General features: G+C 34.4%; 1 protein-coding gene across 1 annotated transcript in view; it reads left to right on the top strand.

The window, feature by feature from the left end:
• pelo (pelota mRNA surveillance and ribosome rescue factor) overlaps nt 1-22738 on the top strand; it is an 84449-nt gene that overhangs the window by 39280 nt on the left and 22431 nt on the right. Inside the window, exons 6-7 of the mRNA XM_090409989.1 lie at nt 8992-9052; nt 18357-18397. Of these exons, the coding sequence (XP_090266115.1) occupies nt 8992-9052; nt 18357-18397 (102 nt within the window). The remainder of the gene's footprint in view (nt 1-8991; nt 9053-18356; nt 18398-22738) is intronic.

Here is a 22738-nt window from a genome sequence, read left to right on the forward strand (position 1 = left end):
TGTCTAAAATGTTATGCGAATACATTTGAAGGATTTGAAAAAGGAGAGGAACTGGAAGTGATTACAGAAAAAATAGTTAAACTTGCAAAAAATCTTAAATTAGAATGTGAAATAGAAGATGCAGAGGAGTTGCTAGATTGTGAAATAAAAGAACTTTCAGATGAAGAGTTGATTGAATTGGAAGCACAGAGAGTGTCAGAAGAAAAAGCGAGAGAAAGAAGAAGAGGAAAAGAAATTCACTGCAAAGAGTTTATCAGATTCTTTTTCACAATTGAATAAAACTCTCGCCAGTTTCGAAGCAATGAACCCTAATGTCAAACGATTCACAAAGGTTGAATGTATCATTCAAGATGCTGTGCATTGTTATCATGAGATATATGAAGAAAACAAGAAACAAACTGTTCAAACAAAGCTCAGCATATTCCTCAACCCAAGAACATGACCCTGACAATCCACAACCCAGCACAAGCAAAGATTAAAAATTGATTTTGTAAATTTCATTTGTATTAATTTTTACATTAATTTTAGGTTGTATTTTTGTGTTTACAGTACAGTATGTACAGTATTACTTTTCACATTATGTACAATATACATAATTATAAATTTAAAAGATTATAAAAAAAAAATTATAAAGATGATAAAAAGATTGGAAAGGTTAAAGAATACTGTTAATAAATATATGGCCGACATACGACCAGATCGGCTTACGACCTGTCAGCCAGAACGGAAGTTGGTCGTAAGTCGACTACCAAGTGTATATGGGTATCTCCATGGAGTTAGAAGACTCATTGCGGGAGAACCAAGCTATCAAAACAATATCTATCATACCTCTTCTTGAACTCATTTACAGACGAAGCACTCACAATTGAGTCAGGCAATGCATTCCAATCATTCACTACTCTCCAAGCAAAAAATCTAGTTCTCACACCCTTGTTAACTACACTTTTCCTTAATTTCCAGAGATGACCTCTTGTTCTTCCATCACTATCACACAACTGAAATATTTCTCTTGCATCAATCTTATAAAAACCCTTTAAGTAATTTAAATGTTTCTATCAAATCTCCTCTTCTCCGCCTATCAACCAACCTCTGTGATCCACAAGCTCTCAATCTATCGATATAGGGAGCATTTTTTACACCACTCACCAACTTAGTCACTCTCCTCTGAGCCCTCTCCACCAATTCCTCATCTCCAAGGAATCCAGGCAACCAGACTTGAGCATAGTAATCCAAATGTGGAAGTATCAATGCCTTATAAAGCGGAATAATAACCTCTTTATCTCTGGATGTTAGTGTGTTCCTCAACAACCAAGTAATCCTATGTGCAATCTTGGACACCTTAGCAATGTGTCCTCTGAACTTCAATTCCCTATCTACTAATACCCCTAAGTCCCTAACCTCATCAATCTCCTGGAGTACCGTTCCATCAATGTGCTACACAGCTGGAAATCTTTTAACCCCAAAATGCATAACTTTACACTTTAGCAAATACCATCACAGTTTTCCAATGACAGTACACTGCATTCATTTTTCTCATTTGATAAGCTGTGAACTACACAATTATTAAACTTTCTCATACCATGAACTTAAACACTCTCCTTTTTGCTGATGACCCAATAATAATTACAAATTCTGAAGAAAATTTACAGAAAGGTATTTTAAATTTAAATGAGATAGCCAAATATTATAGAATGTTAATGTCAACAGAAAAATCATAAACAATGTCCTTTAAAGGACAAGATCCAGTAAGAACTAAAATAGTAATAGATAACAAGATTTTAGAAGGTGAATTCATTTAACTACCTAGGATGTATGATTACATATGAAAATAAAAAAGATATAAACCTAAAAATTGCAAAATATTTAAAAAATAGCAGGTGTAATTAACTTCATATTTAAACCTAACCTAGTTCAAGAACAAACCAGGCTAAAAGTATACAATACATTAGCCCTACCAGTCCTATTGTATGGAAGTGAAATCTGGACAATAAAACAAAAAGAGAAACAAAGATTAATAACAGCAGAAATGAAATTTATGAGAAAAACTGCAAAGTATACCCTATTTGATCACAAAAGAAACAAAGAAATTATGAAAGAATTAAACTGCAAATCAGTAATATAAAAAAATTAAAAAAATAAACACAAATAGATGGAACATGTTGAAAGAATAAAAACAACAAGATTACCAAAACAAGCCTTAAATTACAAACCATTAGGAAAAAGAAAACCAGGACATCCTTTTAAGAGATTCGATGATATGATGACTTCTAAGGCCAGAACAGACCACCCTAGGCCTAAATCCTTGATAGGCATGATGATGAACTACACAAACTAAAAATTCCAAATATTGACTTCTACAATCCTAAGTTGTAGGATTGAAAACATTGAAATTAACCTTGTTAATTTCAGTGCTAGTAAAACTCAATCCTGTCTTATTTCTTGCATAAAATAATTATTTTCTTCCACTCCTATAACACCCAAATCTCTAGACAAGATGAAAGTTCTCTTCTTGGGATCACTCCAGTATCCAGTCTCTCTTGAGATAAATGTAATACAAATACTGCTTCCTTAGTATCCAAAAAAAATTTTAGATATTCTCAAAATTTGTTGAGGTTTGGAACGTTTTTTAGAGCTGAGGCAGATTCTATGAATAATCTTTCATACTTAAACTTGCTACGGTGTATTACTTTGGCTTTGACCTTTATTATGGTCTCATCAGTGGGAGCCAGACCCAGAATTGGTGATACTAAGGCAGAATCAATGAAGAGGTCATATTTACCTATAGAGTTTGCCAAAAGGTGTACCACCAAAGTAATACACCGCAGCAAGTTTAAGTACGAAAGATTATTCATAGAATCTGCCTCAGCTCTAAAAAAACGTTCCAAACCTCAACAAATTTGGGTGCATGAGACTGCCCCAAATTTGGGAGACTTACATCATGAGAATATCAGCCCAACGGCCAAGAGAATCCAATATAGCCCGCTAGGGGGCACCATTAGGACTTTGGGAACAACAATAGTTTCTTATCTTCTGCCTCATTTACTTTTTGTAGTGCTTGCGTGCATATGTCATATTTTGTATGTTCCCATGAAGATGGCAATGTGACGTTTCTGAAATATAGCAAGTATTTATTAAAGTTTCTTTTAATTAATATCCCAGTATACATTGTAAATTCCTTAAATAATTTAATAGTATTTATGTTAGTATTAATACCAATGAGTTTGCTAAGGATTGGATAATTCAAAAATCCTTGCTTAGAGACCAAATATGATACTTTTTTCAGCTGCTTCAGGTCTCTTATAAACAGGATAGTGGTCTCACATTGGTAAATTTATATAACAGCTACTATCTAAAGACACAAACATCTGTGCCTACAATGGGATTTGAACCTACAACCTGTTGGAGATTGGATATGCTATCCACCCAGCTAGCCAGACCAGCAATTAACAGTATGTGCTATGTATATAGTAATTAGCTATTTATTGATTTTTCCAATGTTTCATTATATCATGAAGTTTTTGTAAGTGTACTCATGTAGAGAAATCTTTGTAAGTAAAACCAGACATTCATGGAAATAGTTTAGATATTATTATAAGCATGTGGGAGACATCACATTTCCAATTAAAAACCAAATTGGTATAAGTATCTCATTCAGCAGACTGACCAGAAAAATTCTATTCTTAACTTTATATGCTGTATTCGTAAAAGACAATTAATTAAGTAGGCCATACTGGTTAAAAAAAGCAGAACTTGAATGAATCAGTCTTGTTACAAGTGGCATAAAAAGCTGCAACAGCAAAGGAATGGAAAATACAAGAAACTTCAAACATACATCATCAGTGAATGATCCCATACTACAAATGCAACATGAGTAGTTAAAGTTTAAATAGTTCATTAGTAGTAGTTAAATAGCTTATTAGTAGAAAATGGTTCATCAATAGAAATGTTTTCTATTTTTCCTATTGGCTTAAACCAATATAGAAAATGATGGTACAACATGACAAAATTTCATGCCAGCTGGGGCTTCGCCTGGTTAAACAAGGCCCTTGTTGTTTTCACCAGAGCGAACAGCAAAAAGTCAGCTACTGGAACAAATCTGAAAACAAACCCCAACTCAACATCACCAGAGTTAAAGATCGGTACTATCAACATAAGAAGCCTGAATGGCAAAGAAATGGAGAGCTAGCTGAGGAATTAGATAAGTACCAGATCGACATAATAGGGGTGACTGAAACAAAAAAGACCAAAACTGGTGAGATCTTTCTGAGCAATAAATACAAAATGTTATATTCAGGCAATGACAATCAAGGAAAAAAAGGAGTAGCCATAGTATTCAACACAAAATACGAGGCTAATCTTCTTGAATGGCAGTCAGTCTCAAGTAGAGTAATGTGGGCAAATATGAGAATGGGGAACTGGACAATGAGACTTATTTGTGCCTATGGTCCCACAGAAGGTTCTACTAAGGTAGAAGTGGAGGAATTTTTTGAGGCTTTAGAAAAAGCAACTGACACAATGAAAAATGAAAAGTTGGTCCTTGTTGGGGATCTAAATAGCAGAGTAGGAAATGATTGTGAGACATACAAAAATATTTTGGGAAAATTTGGAGAAAAGAGCAAAGCTAATAATAATGGCAAATATCTGTTGGATTTCTGCTCAGGACATGGACTGGTTATTACTAACACCATGTTCCAACATAAAAATGTGCACAAATTCACATGGAGAGAAGAGGCTAGGAATAAGAAAAGTCTCATTGACTATGTTATTGTTGATAGTGATGTTTTCTCCCTGGTGCAGGACACCAGAGTGTACAGAGGATTTGAAATTGGAAGTGATCACTATTTAGTCTTGAGCAGGATAAAATTGAATTTCATATTGAAAAGAATGACATGTGAGAAGTTTTAAAGCGAATAAAAGTTGAGCAGCTCTCAGATGTGAACTGTAGACTAAAATACACAAAGATTATTCAAGAAAAAAGGAAAGAGTTTGAGAACAGGAACAAAACTTTGGAGATTCAGTGGCAAGCCTTGAAGAAAACATTGATTGATTTAGCCAGGGAGACATGTGGTGAGGCTGTCTGCAAGGATAGAAAAATCAGAACTCCATGGTGGACACATGAAGTTAAAGAGACAGTGAAGGAGAAGAAGAAAACATATCGCAGGTTCCTGGCAAATAAGTCATCTTGTGCTTTTAGAGAATACAGACACAAATGTAAGAAAGTTAAACACTGTGTAAAACTAGCTAAACAAAAGTCATTGGAAGACTTGCCTTGAAAAATTGCTAAATGAAACAAGCAATGATAGCACAGTGGTAAAAAACACTCAACAGGCATGCAATCGGAAATATATATATATCCATACTTGAAGTAGAAAATGCCATCAGAAGCCTGAAATGTGGAAAAGCTAGTGGGATCAGATGATATTTGACCAGAGGTATAAAAGTTTGGCTGCACTGCATTGTTCAGAAGGCCTGGACAGAAGGGACAAATTCCAGATGAATGAAGTACAGCTCTCATAGTATCCATGAGAATTAGAGGTATTTCCCTACTGAGTGTTCCTGGTAAGATTTATGCAAGTATACTTGAGAAATGGTTGAGAAGGATTGTGGAAGGGAAGCTTGGGGAAGAATAAGCTGGATTCAGACTAAATAGAGGCTGTCAGGATCAGATTTTCACTTTTTGACAAATAGCTGAGAAATCATGGGAATATAACAAAGATCTGTATTTAAGTTTTGTAGACCTACAAAAGGCATATGACAAGGTGCCAGGCGAAAAGCTATTCAAAATGCTAAATTTCAATGGTGTCAATGCCTCATTATATCAAGCAATATGTAGTCTTTATTTGAGTTGTAAGTCAGTACTTGAAGGAAGTAAAAGAAGATGGTTTAATGTTAAATCTGGTGTCAGACAAGGATGTACATTGTAAAATTTATGTCGTTTATATTATATTTTAAATTATCTTATTAAATCTTATTTTAAATCTTTTGTCTGCTATGCCTTTGTAAATCTACGTTATCTTTTTAAACTTTTCTTCTTAACCTTGTTACACCTTTTGTCTTATGGCTGCAAATATTAAGCCCTGCTGTCCACTCCCAAGACCGGCTAACTTGGCTATGGCTGAAGAAGATCCTTAAGCTCCTCAAATCATCGACATCAATCAAGCCTGGGACACTAGGCTTACCGTGTGGACCTTTCACGATTGTTGCCAAGTAAAATCTAGTTTCTAATTTTGAAGATGTATAATCTATAATTATAGAGAGAGTTAAAGAGATTGACTAACTCAGGAACCAGTCAAAGAAAGGCTTAGAAAGAGTTCCTACAGTAGGTAACTACATTTGAACTTTAGCCTATCTTCATGTAGCCTAGTGCAGAGGAAAGCATCACTTCTACTGAGCTACACAGGCCTTAAGTGCTGAATGTGCCAGTTTTGGTGCTTATAAAACATGAGCTTTGCTATATTCAATTATGATAACAATTTGAGTAACACATATCAAAAGATAGGGTCAAAAGATCAAATATAATAGGTGCTTCAAATTTGAATAAACTTGAAAGCACTTTTGCAGAAGGTTTTTTAAATAAATTAATAAGAGTTGAGATCATTATGCAATGCAAACATATGAATCCTGACAAATCAGTGATGTCTGCATGGTGACTTTGTAAACCTGAAAATCCTTTCATTTAATTTAAATAATTTTTAATATAATTTATATCTATAATTCATTAACATAAATCTAGCCTGTAACTCTGCTGTTGTAATAAACAATTTTCTGCAGTAATGACAACACTGTAGTAAGCCTAGATTATCAAAAGTATTCAAATAAAACATTTTCATTATTTTGATGCAAATTAAATGAATTATTATTATTCATCTATGAACTTATATGCTTGAGGATGACAGATTATAGAGATCATACAGCATTAAAATTGGGAAGTTAAATTCAGTCTAATTACATGATTTAAAAATCAATTTTGATCATAATACAAAATACAGCTGCCATAGGGCATTTCAGGGTGCCTTAGAAGATAGAAATATAAGATTTGATAATGTTGGAGTCTTGACAGGTAACAGATGGATTTGGAAAAATTGTTGATAGGAAGTTAGTAATGATGTAAGTTTTTCATGTAGTACTATCATATCCTGTACACCCCTTGAGGGCACATGTCAGGAATTTGATGGTGTTTATGGTGCCTCCATAGCACAATTGGAAGAACAACGGTACTTTGTGCCCTATGATTGGAAAAGGCGTAAGTTCGATTCTCATTGTGGTGAGAGAAATCTTTATATGTTTTTTTAATACTCTTTTATTGTGTTCTGTTGCTTAGTTAGTAATGACGATGTTGCTTGGAGAGATCTGGGTTCAAATCCTATTCAAGAAGCAGAGAACTTTAACAGAATACAAGGAATGACTGTGGAAACAGAACAAGAAAGTACACCTTCCACTCCATCTCCAAAATCCAGTCCAGAACAGCAACCGAAAGAGGATGTTTGAAAATCAACCGAAGAAATGTCTAATGCGAATATGGCAACACAAGAAGTTGCTGATCCAAGCAAATCATCCAACACCGAAAATCTCGCTATACTACGAGCAATTGGAACTTCCCTTGGAATCACTGAAGATCTTAAGCTTATCAGATAAGCCTCTTGAAAGCCAAGCGATAGCTCCTTCTGTCGATACCGAACTGCCTGTGAGGAAAAGACGTTTCCTCTCTCCCCCACTGGAAGATACTGAAACACCTACAACTAATTGGGCAGATGACAAAGATCCTGCCACACTATACAAAGGTTATTTTTTATTAATTTTTATAATTTTTTATTTATTTTTTTGCCTAATCGAAAAATCCAGCTCTGGAGACCAAAGATGGAACATTTTCGAACTGTTTAAAGTTCCAGTTAATCAGGTTGATGGCCTCACTCTATGCTATAATTCATCTGCTACCTAAAGACAGTTGCAGGTGTCCATGGCAGGATTCAAACCTACACTTCTTGGTTGGAGAATAGATACACTGACACTTGGGCAACCAGTGTGGTTCTATAAAATAGGCAGTAAAATTCAGGAGTGTTTTAAATGTAAAAAAAAAGTCCTAAACCATGGATCCATTCATCTCCATTACTGATTTGATTAATAGCAAAGGTAGTATGGCTATAACCATTTAATTCCATTTGTATGTTTTTGGAAATGTAGGTGTGTTGTTTTGCAGAAGGACTTGGTAGAATAAGGAACTTTGTATTGTAAAATTTATAATTGCTCCACATACCATGCAGGATGCAGTAAAACTGTGCATATTGATGACTTTTATCTTTATTATCTGCAGAATACAGTACCATAGATATTACTGAAAGATAGCAATGTGCAGTTTTATGAATGGCTACAGTTCTACATTTTCTCAATGTATCAGACTCAATTTACCTCTGAATGCTATTCATTAGTGATTTTCAACACACCGGTTTTCAATAAATCTCTATTGAAAATAACATTGTGTGGTAGATACAAAGCTGCTGTTGGGAATAGAAATAAACTGGAACATATGCAGTAGGGAACATCAATGAAATTTTGAGTTGAATCTCAATTGAATCTGTGTTTGTTATTTATACGTAATATCAGAGATGAATGAACTCTCGAATAATAGGATACTTTTTTCCTCTTAAAATGATTCAGAGAAAATGCTCTGATGCATTGCAGAATGCCTTATTTGCATAAAATTGACTTTTGTATATTGTATATATATATATAATTTATTTTTTTGTATTATCTACTTTTAAAAAAAATTATCTACTTACTATTGGAGCATATTTTTGACATTATGCTCAGTGCTGAATTTATTCTGAGCACTGTCTTGAACAGATTTGTTCTTAGATGTTTTGCTAATTTTGGTCCAGCATTCAAATCTCTTTTTAAATTAAGGTTTTGTAATTATTATAAATACAGATATTTTAAATAAGAAATTGTGGTAGCTTTTTTTTTTAATATTGCATAATTTTTATTCTTTTGTAGGGTTTACAGCGATTCTTTGAATCAGTAATGCAAGGAATACTTCGGCATGTAAACTTTGAAGGTATGAATCAATTAATATACTATGAATTGCTATATTGTATTTTTTATACCTATTTAATATTTTAATTAAACATTAAAATGTTAAAGATGCATTTTAATTTTGTATGTGCAAATCTTGTTAAAAATACTATTGTCAAGAATCAAAAAGAAAATAGAAAGTAGACTATCAGATCAACAAGCAGGTTTCCGGAAGTCCAGAAGTACAATCAACCATATCTTTACAATACACATACTAGGCGAAAAATACATAGAACATAACAAAATAATCTGTCATAACTTTTTAGACCTTCAAAAAGCTTTTGACTCAATATGGCACAAGGCATTATGGAAGATTCTAGAACATTATGGTAGTGACAGCAAAATCATTAGGATTATTAAATCTCTTTATTCTTCATCTGATATGAGAATTGAAATTAAAAATTACACCAGTGAATCATTCCGGGTCCCCTCTTCTTTTTAATTGTTTTCTGGAATACGTCATTGATGATAGATGAAGTTCTTTATGAATATGACACTGGAATAGCAGTTGGCAGACTAAGAATAAATAACTTACATTTTGCAGATGATATCAATCTTCTGGCAGAAAGTGAAGAAGAATTACAAGAGATAAAGCTGTATAACTGAGAGGAGACCTCCACATAGCCTTTAAAGGAATGCAGAGAACCGACCAGGGCTTCTGACCTAATGTCCAATCCTCACCTTCTCGTGGTGCACCCTGTTGGATATCTACTTGGATACTGAACGGACGAGGATGGGCTGGCAATTTGGGATTTAGCCGACCAAATTGTATTCTTATTGGTTAACCAAAATATAGAATGATGGTACAACATGACAAATTTTCATGCCGGCTGGGGCGTCGCCCGGTTAAACAAGGCCCCCGTTGTTTTCGCCAGGGAACCAGGGCGAACAGCGAAAAGTCAGCTACTGGAACAAATCTGAAAACAAACCCCAACTCAACATCACCAGAGTTAAAGATCGGTACTATCAACGTAAGAAGCCTGAATGGCAAAGAAATGGAGCTAGCTGAGGAATTAGATAAGTACCAGATCGACATAATAGGGGTGACTGAAACAAAAAAGACCAAAACTGGTGAGATCTTTCTGAGCAATAAATACAAAATGTTATATTCAGGCAATGACAATCAAGGAAAAAAAGGAGTAGCCATAGTATTCAACACAAAATACGAGGCTAATCTTCTTGAATGGCAGTCAGTCTCAAGTAGAGTAATGTGGGCAAATATGAGAATGGGGAACTGGACAATGAGACTTATTTGTGCCTATGGTCCCACAGAAGGTTCTACTAAGGTAGAAGTGGAGGAATTTTTTGAGGCTTTAGAAAAAGCAACTGACACAATGAAAAATGAAAAGTTGGTCCTTGTTGGGGATCTAAATAGCAGAGTAGGAAATGATTGTGAGACATACAAAAATATTTTGGGAAAATTTGGAGAAAAGAGCAAAGCTAATAATAATGGCAAATATCTGTTGGATTTCTGCTCAGGACATGGACTGGTTATTACTAACACCATGTTCCAACATAAAAATGTGCACAAATTCACATGGAGAGAAGAGGCTAGGAATAAGAAAAGTCTCATTGACTATGTTATTGTTGATAGTGATGTTTTCTCCCTGGTGCAGGACACCAGAGTGTACAGAGGATTTGAAATTGGAAGTGATCACTATTTAGTCTTGAGCAGGATAAAATTGAATTTCATATTGAAAAGAATAACATGTAAGAAAGTTTTAAAGCGAATAAAAGTTGAGCAGCTCTCAGATGTGAACTGTAGGCTAAAATACAAAAGATTATTGAAGAAAAAATGAAAGAGTTTGAGAACAGGAATCAAACCTTGGAGATTCAGTGGCAAACTCTGAAAAAAACATTGATTGATTCTGCCAGAGAGGCATGTGGTGAGGTTATCTGTAAGGATAAAAAAAATCAGAACTCCCTGGTGGACACAGGAAGTTAAAGAGGCAGTGAAGGGAAAGAAGAAAGCATACCAAAAGTTCCTGTCAAATAAGTCAGCTTGTGCTCTTAGAGAATATAGAGACAAATGCAAGAATGCTAAACACTGTGTAAAACTAGCTAAACAAAAGTCATGGGAGGACTTTGGCAAGAATATAGAAAATAAATATCAAGAAGGTGGCAAAATATTCTGGAGGTTGTTGAAGAAGCTTAAGAATGGAGGAAAGAGTGGTGTAAAAGGAATTAGAGATGATAAAGGTGACATGAAAACGGGAGAAAAAGATATTCTTGAAGTATGGAGTAATTACTTTGAAAAACTGCTAAATGAAACAAGCAGTGATGACAGCACAGTGGTAAAAAACACTGACCAGGCATGCAGTCAGAAATACATATCCATACTAGAAGTAGAAATAGCCATCAAAGGCTTGAAATGTGGAAAGGCAGCAGGAGTAGATGATATTCGACCAGAAATGCTGAAGTATGGTGGTATAAGAGTCTTACAGTGGCTGCACTGCATAGTTCAGAAAGCCTGGACAGAGGGACGAATTCCTGATGACTGGAGTAGAGCTCTCATAGTACCCATATATAAAAAGGGAAATAAAACTGCATGTTAGAATTACAGAGGTATTTCCCTACTGAGTGTTCCTGGCAAGATCTATGCAAGTATACTTGAGAAACGGTTGAGAAGAATTGTGGAAGAAAAGCTTGGTGAAGAACAAGCTGGATTCAGGCCAAATAGAGGCTGTCAGGATCAAATCTTCACTTTATGACAAATAGTTGAGAAAGCATGGGAATATAACAAAGATCTGTATTTAAGTTTTGTCGATCTGGAAAAGGCATATGACAAGGTGCCAAGAGAGAAGCTATTCAATACGCTGCAGTTATATGGTGTCAATGGGGCATTATATCAAACAATACTTAGTCTTTATTTGAGTTGTAAGTCAGCAGTTAGAATTGAAGGAAGTACAGGAAGATGGTTTAATGTTAAATCTGGTGTGAGACAAGGATGTACATTATCCCCTCTGTTATTCATTATCTATATGGATCACATTATGAAGGAAAGTGGTATTAAACATGATATCAAAATTGGAGATGTTAATGTCAGCTCTTTGCTTTATGCGGATGATGTTATACTTCTAAATAAATCCGCTACAAGTCTGCAAGATTCTCTGACTAAATTGAATAGCTGTTGTAATAGATATGGTATTAAGGTCAGCAATAAAAAGACAAAGACAATGAAAATAGGCAGAATCATTGAAAATGTCAACTGTGTTGTGAATGGAGAACCTGTGGAACAAGTAAAACATTTCAGCTATTTAGGCACGATTTTTACTGAAGATGGTAAATTAAATATAGAAATAGACAACAGAATAAGCAAAGCTGGTATGGTGGGAAGTCAATTGAATAAATTCATATGGAATAAGAGAGAAATTAGTCGGAACACTAAATTAGCTGTGTACAAGACAGTTTTCAAACCAGTTTTAACTTATGGATCTGAGAGTTGTGTCAGAAGTAAAACACTTGATCAAAGACTAGAGACTGCAGATATGAGAGTCCTGGGAAAGATTAGAGGCGTGAACAGTTGGCATCAATGGCAATATCATATTAAAAATGTGGATATTAGGAAAGAACTTGACATTCTCGACATCCAGGAATGCGTTAGCAGAGCTAATCTCAGGTGGTATGGTCACGTAAATAGATTGGGCGAAGAAAGATTAGCAAAACAAGTGTTCTCTGCCAGGTTGGCAAGAAAATGACCCAGAGGAAGACCAAGATATAGGTGGATTGATACGGTACAAAGTGCCTTAGACGATAGAAATATAAGATCTCATAATGTTGGAGTCTTGACAAGTAACAGACTGATTTGGAGGAAAATTGTAGATAGGAAATTAATAATGATGTAATTTTTTCATGTAGTACTATCATATCCTGTACACCCCTTGAGGGTACATGGCAGGAATTTGATGATGATGATGATGATGATGAACCAGCCGCTTTTTCGGAACATTAAAAAAATATGGATTATACATAAACCTACAAAAAACAAAAACAATGATAACCTCAAAATCAGACATTAAATTCTTAAAGATACAAATTGGCAATAAACAAATTGAGAATGTAAACAAGTTCACTTATCTAGGAAGCACGTTGAGTCAAGATGGTCATTCAAAAACGGACATTAAATACTGAATTGCTAAGGCAACCGTGGCCCTACAAAAGTTAACACCATTGTGAGGAGATAACAGAATAGCAATCACAACCAGACTGAGACTAATTGACACCTTTGTGAATTCTGTCCTCTTGTATGGGTGTGAGGTCTGGACTTTATTGAAGGAAGATGAGAGGAGATTCCTGTCTTTTGAAATGAAAACTTACAGAAGACTTTTGAGAATCCCCTATACCGCTCACGAAACCAATGAAAATGTCCGAAAACTGATTGATTCAATAGACTGGAATGAAAGGGAAAATATTCTGACAGTCATCAGAAGAAGGCAGATGAAATGGTTTGGACATGTGGAGAGGGCTAATGGCATTCCAAAGCAAGCACTAGAAGGAATCGTTCCGGGACCAAGAGTTAGGGGCCGAAATCGATTAAAATGGACTGATAACATCAAAAAATGGACAAATTCCTCCCTTTCTCAACTGACATCACGAACAAGAGACCGAGATGACTGGAGGAGGCCGACCAAGACTATCACCTACCAGCAATGAATGACCCAACGGTTCAATTAGGACTATGGAAGAAGAAGAAGATGTGCAAAGAGTGTGGCATGCATCTTTGTGACAAGCATCTGTAATGTGTTTCCAATGGATCAATTACAGTGATCTCTGAAACTAAAGAAGCTTATGCTCTTGTAAAGATGAAAAATTATCTAATTGCATGCTGTTTATTTATGGAGTTGTTTACAGAGAATGCAGGAAAACATTATAATTCCTTTTATTGCTTTTATTAATCAAAACAAAGATAGGGAAGATGAAGTTTTAAGAATTTGCATAAGTGAAATTGCTTTCATCAATTTAGTTTGATCTTTTATATATACCAAAATATATTTAATTTGGCTACTATGATAGGTAAAACATTTCTGTTTTAATTTCTCTCTTATTTGTTATTTTCATAAAAAAGTATGTTTTCTGAAGGGACAAAAAGAGAGGTAAGGTAGGAAATTAAGTAGTCCCTAATAAAAACATTGTGGCAGTTGCAAAGAGAATGATCACACTTTTTTCTGTAGGCTGCATGTCCCTGCTGTTATTCAACTGTTCACTAAAGCAAACAATAGTGTCATTGCAATAAAAATAAAATCCCACTTTCACATCCCCTTCACCAGATTCATTGGCATTAATGCTTACATAAATGATGTACATCATTGCTCCCGAACCTCTATATCTGACCTATTTATTGCAACAACTACAGTCCACTTTAACTGTCCAAATTACACTCCTTTATAATTCTTTCTGACCATAAGGATAGCACTTGGGCCTTTGAAGATATGATATTGCTTGCCACAGAATGCTGTAATCTAGAATCCTCTGTTATTGATCTCATCTGACTTCAGCCTATAGTATATTCATACTGTGGGTGAACTGAGGATTATTTTTATTAATTTTATATATATTTTATATTTTTTCTTTATATTTTACAGTCCAAAAATCCTGCTCTAGAGACCAAACACGGAACTTTTTTAAGCCACTTCAGGCTTCCAGTAAACAGGGCAGTGGTCTTGCGCTAGGCAATGAAGCTCATCTCCCACCTAAAGACCATCACAAATTCATGCCCACAGCAGGATCTGAACTACGACTTGCTGGTTGGAGATCAGATACACTAACCACTTGGCCAACCAGGCTGGCAATATCTGTTGTATTTACCACACTCCAAATTCTTAAAATCACATTAATCTCTTCAACTTCTTATTCCTGAAGATTTCTCTGCAAATCCAATTCCCCAAACAGTGAAATTATCTGGTGATTTCAGTGTCCCAAAAGTCAGATTTTGAGTTGTTCGTGATTGTTATGTGTTGTTGCATGCTTTAGTATTGGTTAAGTATGAGGCTAAATTCTTTTATTTAGAGAGAGAGTTCAGCCTCATACTTAACCAATACTAAAGCATGCAACAATGCATAACAATCATGAACAACTCAAAATCTGATTTTGAAAAGGCTAACAGCTGATAGCATGCCTCCTGTCTGAATGGTAAATGTTCCTATTGGGTGCAACTTCTGCTCACCTGAGCTTTCACTTTTCTCTCTCTCTCATCCAGATGGCACCATTGATACAGTGCATAAAGCTGACTTCCTGGCATCATTCTACTGTCTTTCAGTAATCTAAATACCAAAATATCTTTTATCTTGATGGTATCTCTCAGTTATATGCAAAAGTGGTGCTCTAGAATTAAACCTACATTGTTTTATACTCATTTGACATCTTCTAATGCAGGCAATTCCTAACTTACATAGATTTGAGTTACATCAGCTCAGAGTTATAGAGAATTTTGTGAAACATTGTCCATAAAACATTGCTTCAAATGTCACTTAGACATTTAAAGCAATTCAAATATCTGAGTGCCTCTTCCAACGAAGTTGAATGTTTCGGAAATGACATGTTAGCAGTCTGTCATCCAGTCTACATTAGATTCATTTGTTTGCTGTTGTGTCCACCAAGTATGGTATTCTTGTGTCTTTTATTTGCAATTTGTAGGGTCAAATAATGACAAGTAAAAGACCAAGCGATATGAGCCGTGCACTCACTCATGAACTTTATAAGATTGATACTGAGATGAAATTGAATATTATTAACAAGGACAAAGGTGGCCAAGGCATTGCAAGCCTATCATTCAACTTTAAATGCTATATTAATTGTAAATTCAATAGTTAAGGATACAGCTTGTATTAAAGGATCTGCACCATTGAAATAGCATTCCAATGCAGTTTATGAAATGGAAAAATTTTTAATAATGTGGACAGAAGACCAGATACAAAGGTGCATTTTCTTTAAGCCTGTTCAAGAAAAAGGCAATAAATCTTTACATTGAAAGAAATGCAACTTGAGGGAGCTGAAAATTGCATTGCTACCCCAGTTTAAAACATTTAAGAAACATGTGACTTTCATAATGTTAAAAGGGATTAGTGAAGTTTGGAAGCAGTTGATGAGCTTGCGAATGTGATAAAAGTAGTTATCACATGAGACTGGTTTATTTTGAAAAAAATACCAGAACTTACTCATATTTTTAGAAAAGAAAAAGCAGTGCCAAATTTTGAAGCAGCATAAGATAGATAAATGCTTCTGGTGGCTCATGCCTTGGGTGATTATTAGCTTAAACTTCTCCTTGTTTTTTATTCTGAGAATCACTGTACATCAAAGAGAATTAGTAAAACCATATTTCCTGAGTTTGAAGACTGCTTTTTACATTCCTTCTTCCTGGAAGTGAAACATTATTGTAAAGGAAATGACATCCCTCTTAAGATTTTGCTTCTTCTTGATAATGTGTCTGGTCATCCTTTTGGATGATATTCATCCAGATGTGAAAGTCATGTTTCTCCCACCAAACACGTCTTTGATTGTCTATGGATCATGGAGTTATAGCTAACTTTATGACTTATTATTTAGAACCTTTGCCCAGAGTTTGAAGATATGGAAAGAGAGTGGTAATACACTTAGGGATTTCTAGAAATCTGACAACATTTATCATGGCATCCAGAACATTATGAAGTCATAGAAATTTCTAAAACATGTTTAAAATCTGTTCGGAAAATTCTATGCCCCAACTTGTAAATACTTTGAAGTCTTTGAATAGGAGAAAGAAAATGAAGTTGGAGAAATGATTGTTTACCTGGCTGAGCGCTGGCTGTACATGAAGGTGGATATTAAATTGATATGGCCTTCCATGTCAATTTATTTCCACTTGTAACTCCTGTTCCTTGGATCTCATGGTAATCAATTAACAAACAGTAAAGGAATCTGAAGCAGCAGAAATATTAGAAACCAGTCAGTCTGAGGCTTTCCAAGAACCAGAAGATGATGGGACACTTTAATAATAATAATACAAAATGGAAATGCTAATATTGAATTAAGTTTTTTTTTTTTTGCCTATGTTTTTGATGATAAATTGTGAAATTTTCACCTCTGTTTCACATCCATTTTCATTACATAAATGGAATAGCAATTAAACAATAACAAAATTCTAAAGAGCACCTCCATAGTAGCTAAAGTTGGTAACAAAAAATGGTATCAGCATTTTCCTAACTTAAATTGTAAATATACAATAGTTTGTAATTTTTTTCATTCAATATATACACGAAAACACAAGATAAAGTATTATTTATTAAATATACTGCACATATATTTCAGTTTGAAATTAACAGACCATCATCAGTGGCTTAAAAAAAACAGTTGTTACAAGGTAAAATGCAAACAACTGATTTATTCAAAATAGAATGAGCCATGTGATGTTAAATCACCAGTAGCATTAAGTTAATCATACACGTACAATCACACATAATTTGAGCATATTAATAGTAAAAATCAGTTATTAATTGCATGCAGTTTATGGATAAATGATATATCACAATTCTTGAGCCATTTCTGTATATTCTCTGCAGTATTACTATAAATGCTATTCTTTCTGCGATACTACCTCTGTACTGAAGTCAGAAGCTCTGACTGAAGATAATCTTCCATTATCTTCCAGTGAAGTTTGAAGATCTGCAAACATCCATCTTGAAGTGTACAAGAAATATATCCACCACTACAGATATGGTCGGTTGAGTCTAGTAGATTATGCCTAGGACATCAAGTACAGATTCAGATGGAAAAATACTCAACTACAGTAAATAGAAACATGTTTGACGTTTTGGAATCAACAGCAGATTAAAAAAAAAACAACTAAATATTATTAATATTTGGTTTTTTAAAATGTTTTGTAAAACTAAATAAGAGTTAATTTTTGAGACCTCCTGTACATTAAGACCATTTGCTAAAACTATTTACTGATGTCCCTCTTTGGGCTCTTCAAGTGTACAGCCTAATATTTTAAACTTTGTTGCAATGGGATATCATTGGAGATATAAATTGGATATAATCACAGTTGACAGGTATAATGTACTTGTGGCTTTAGCTAACTTGACATAATCCTAATAACAGTTTCTAGAATAAATAAATGATACCATATTGATATTAGCTGCATTATCAATGACAAATCAAAACAATTTGTTACATGGTCACCATAACTATGCAGAACTTCAAATGAACCATGTGTATGGAATTTTTTATTGAGTATATGTTAAATTCAGAATATATTGATATGATTAGTATGTTAACTGTAGATAAAATAAATTTTTTGTATCTTTTACTAGTTGTGAAATGTGTATTAATTGCCAGCCCTGGATTTGTTAAGGTAAATATTGATTGCATTTTCTAACTTAACCATTAGTTTTTGTTTTTTTGATTGAAATTTATTTTTGTTGGGACATTTTCTTAAAGCCTTGAAAGGCTTTAAGAGAATGCCTTACCAATTAATGAAAATTTAACATAAAGAATATTTTACTTATAATATTTTATCTGAATGAAATATGACAAATCAGCCTGAAAGTGAATCATGAAAATTTAATGTATAATTTGGAGAAAAAAAAAAAAACTAAATAATTATGCTGCTACTCATTGCTGCTTGGTAAGAAACTGAATATATAGACCAGAGGAGGTTTTCAAGTGGGGGGATTCATCCCCCACTGGAGATATAAGTGGCTTTCTAGGGAAGAGGCATTGTTGATTCGAAACACTTTTTTTAATGACATATAGAGAAACATTTCTAAAATCCTTTACTGGGTTGAAGGAATTCAGTTGTCATACAGTACTACTGTATGCCCACAGATGCGAGACCCTTCAACACTTCTGCACATGTCAGAAGAAGAATCCATTCTGATATTAGGGTAATCAATGTGTTTTGTGGGATGAGTGTTTATCATTATACATCAGAAAATTAACTTTTCTTTTATGAAAATTCTAGTTCTTAAAGTGGTAACTATGTTGTTTGTACAACAGTTGAAAAATTTACATATAAAGGACGTGATTTCACGTGTTAGTGACCAATTTGTACATCCTTTATTTCTTTCTACCCTTCAAAATTAATAGATAATTCTTGGCATGTTGCCAAGCTCTACTCTATGAAGTGTGGCTATACAATATAGAATTCAAGCTTATAGTCCCAGCAGTTTTAGAAGTTGTGGAACCTCTTTTTTCCACACTATGGAATATGTATCACTGTACATATGAGGTGGTTCATATGAATGAATTTAAATGAATTAAAAAATTAAATGAACAAACAATGTTTTTTTTTGTTTTTTTTTTACATTGAGATATATCATTTTCATATTACTGAGGATTGCAGATTCAGTATATTCAATAAATAAACCATTCAAGAAAAAAAAATGTGAAAAATACTGCAATACATAATATAAAACAACAAAATTACTGTGGTTACACAATAATAAACTTTAATGAAAGTACAGATATTTCATACTGAAAATAACAGTACTTCATCAGTTTGTGGAAATAACAAGCAAAAGTACAGGAATACAAGATACATATAACAATCAGTTTATCGATTAAAAATGGTTGCTGCTTGTTGGAAATTAATATTAAAAACAAGTAATGTTAAAACTATTTTTGTTATTTACATAAGATGAAAATCTGCTAAACTTTTGGGACAATCATTCTGATTCAGGTCAGGCTGATGAAAATAGGCTTCATAACTTTCAAAAAGCATTCATATTTAAAACTGCTTCTGTGGAGAAAACAAGCTTCATCTCACTAGATATCATGCTTGGTGTCACCTACGCTGTGCCACACCAGCCTTTTGAGGTATTACGTATTCAATATAGTACTGTTGTTCATTAATTCTTTATTCCATATAGCAGTCTGCCCAAGGTATGTCAAATTACATTCACCAGTGATCTGGTAAGCACTAACTAAAGATAGAAGTTACAATTTGTCTTTTGTGGATAGTAACAGGTGGGAAATTTTGGTGATAGGAAATTGTGGGATTAAGGTTAAAATTCTTCAAAATTCTACCAATAAGTTCAGATATGCCGAAATATAAGAGACTGAAACCCTGCATTCTGTGGAAGAATCCTTGGGTGCTGGAATGTAGGTCAAATGTTGTGTAACTGTTCGTTATCATAATTCCATTCATATAATATTTTATGAAAAATTTCATTCAGGTTCTGCAAAAAAATAAATATTTTTATGTTCAGTTCTTCAGTCTCACTCTAAATTACAATGATCATTCTATATACTGTAGATGTTGTTAAGGGTCAATGCTGTATAACTGAGAGGAGACCTCCACATAGCCTTTAAAGGAATGCAGAAAACCGAACAGAGCTTCTGACCTAATGTCCAATCCTCACCTTCTCTTGGTGCACCCTGTTGGGTATCTACTTTGATACTGAACGAACGAGGATGGGCTGGCAATTTGGGATTTAGCCAACCAAATTGTATTTTTATTGGTTAAACCAAAATAAAAAATGATGGTACGACATGACAAAATTTCAAGTCGGCTGGGGCGTCGCCAGATTAAACAAGGCCCCTGTTGTTTTCGCCAGGGAACCAGGACGAACAGCGAAAAGTCAGCTATTGGAACAAATCTGAAAACACACCCCAACTCAACATCACCAGAGTTAAAGATCAGTACTATCAACATAAGAAGCCTGAATGGCAAAGAAATGGAGCTAGCTGAGGAATTAGATAAGTACCAGATCGACATAATAGGGGTGACCGAAACAAAAAAAACAAAAACTGGTGAAATCTTTCTGAGCAATAAATACAAAATGTTATATTCAGGCAATGACAATCAAGGAAAAGAAGGAGTAGCCATAGTATTCAACACAAAATACGAGGCTAATCTTCTTGAATGGCAGTCTGTTTCAAGTAGAGTAATGTGGGCAAATATGAGAATGGGGAACTGGACAATGATACTTATTATTTGTGCCTATGGTCCCACAGACTGTTCTACTAAGGTAGAAGTGGAGGAATTTTTTGAGGTTTTAGAAAAAACAACTGACACAATGAAAAAGGAAAAGTTGGTCCTTGTTGGGGATCTAAATAGCAGAGTAGGAAAGAAAATTTGGAGAAAAGAGCAAAGCTAATAATAATGGCAAATATCTGTTGGATTTCTGCTCAGGACATGGACTGGTTATTACTAACACCATGTTCCAACATAAAAATGTGCACAAATTCACATGGAGAGAAGAGGCAAGGAATAAGAAAAGTCTCATTGACTATGTTATTGTTGATAGTGATGTTTTCTTCCTGGTGCCGAACACCAAAGTGTACACAGGATTTGAAATTGGAAGTGATCACTATTTAGTCTTGAGCAGGATAAAATTGAATTTCATATTGAAAAGAATAACATGTAAGAAAGTTTTAACATGAATAAAAGTTGAGCAGCTCTCAGATGTGAACTGTAGACTAAAATACACAAAGATTATTGAAGAAAAAATGAAAGAATTTGAGAACAGGAACCAAACCTTGGAGATTCAGTAGCAAGCCTTGAAGAAAGCTCTGATTGATTCAACTAGAGAGGCATGTGGTGAAGTTGTCTGCAAGGATAGAAAAATTAGAACTCCATGGTGGACACAGGAAGTTAAAAAGGCAGTGAAGGAAAAGAAGAAAGCATATCAGAAGTTCCTGGCAAATAAGTCAGCTTGTGCTCTTAGAGAATACAGAGACAAATGCAAGAATGCTAAACACTGTGTAAAACTAGCTAAACAAAAGTCACGGAAGGTTGTTGAAGAAGTTAGGAATGGAGGAAAGAGTGCTGTAAAAGGAGTTAGAGATGATAAAGGTGACATGTAAATGGGAGAAAAAGATATCATTGAAGTATGGAGTAATTATTTTGAAAAACTGCTAAATGAAACTAGCAGCAATGACAGCACAGTGGTAAAAAACACTGACCAGGCATGAAGTCAGGAATACATATCCATACTTGAAGTAGAAAAAGCCATCAAAGGCTGGAAATGTGGAAAGGCAGCAGGAGTAGATGATATTCAACCAGAAATGCTGAAGTATGGTGGTATAAAAGTCTTACAGTGGCTGCACTGCATAGTTCAGAAAGCCTGGACAGAGGGACGAATTCCCAATGATTGGAGTAGAGCTCTCATAGTACCCGTATATAAAAAGGGAAATAAAACTGAATGTGAGAATTACAGAGGTATATCCCTACTGAGTGTTCCTAGTAAGATATATGCAAGTATATATCTTATACTTATACAAAGGATTGTGGAAGAAAAGCTGGGTGAAGAACAAGCTGGAGAGGCTGTCAGGATCAGATCTTCACTTTACGACAAATAGTCGAGAAAGCATGGGAATATAACAAAGATCTGTATTTAAGTTTTGTCAATTTGGAAAAGGCATATGAAAGAAATTTAAGAAAGAAGCTATTCAATATGCTACAGTTATATGGTGTCAATGGGGCATTATATCAAGCAATACTTAGTCTTTATTTGAGTTGTAAGTCAGCAGGAAATACAGGAAGATGGTTTAATGTTAAATCTGGTGTGAGATAAGGATGTACATTATCCCCTCTGTTATTCATTTTCTATATGGATCATATTATGAAGGAAAGTGGCATGATATCAAAATTTGAGATGTTAATGTCAGCTCTTTGCTTTATGCGGATGATGTTATACTTCTAAATAAATCCGCTACAAGTCTGCAAGATTCTCTGAACTAAATTGAATAA

The sequence above is a fragment of the Typopeltis vanoorti genome, chromosome 20 (genome assembly GCF_054136105.1).
Source record: "Typopeltis vanoorti isolate ZY-2024b chromosome 20, IOZ_Tvanoo_1.0, whole genome shotgun sequence".
In the NCBI taxonomy this organism is placed as follows: Eukaryota; Metazoa; Arthropoda; class Arachnida; order Uropygi; family Thelyphonidae; genus Typopeltis; species Typopeltis vanoorti.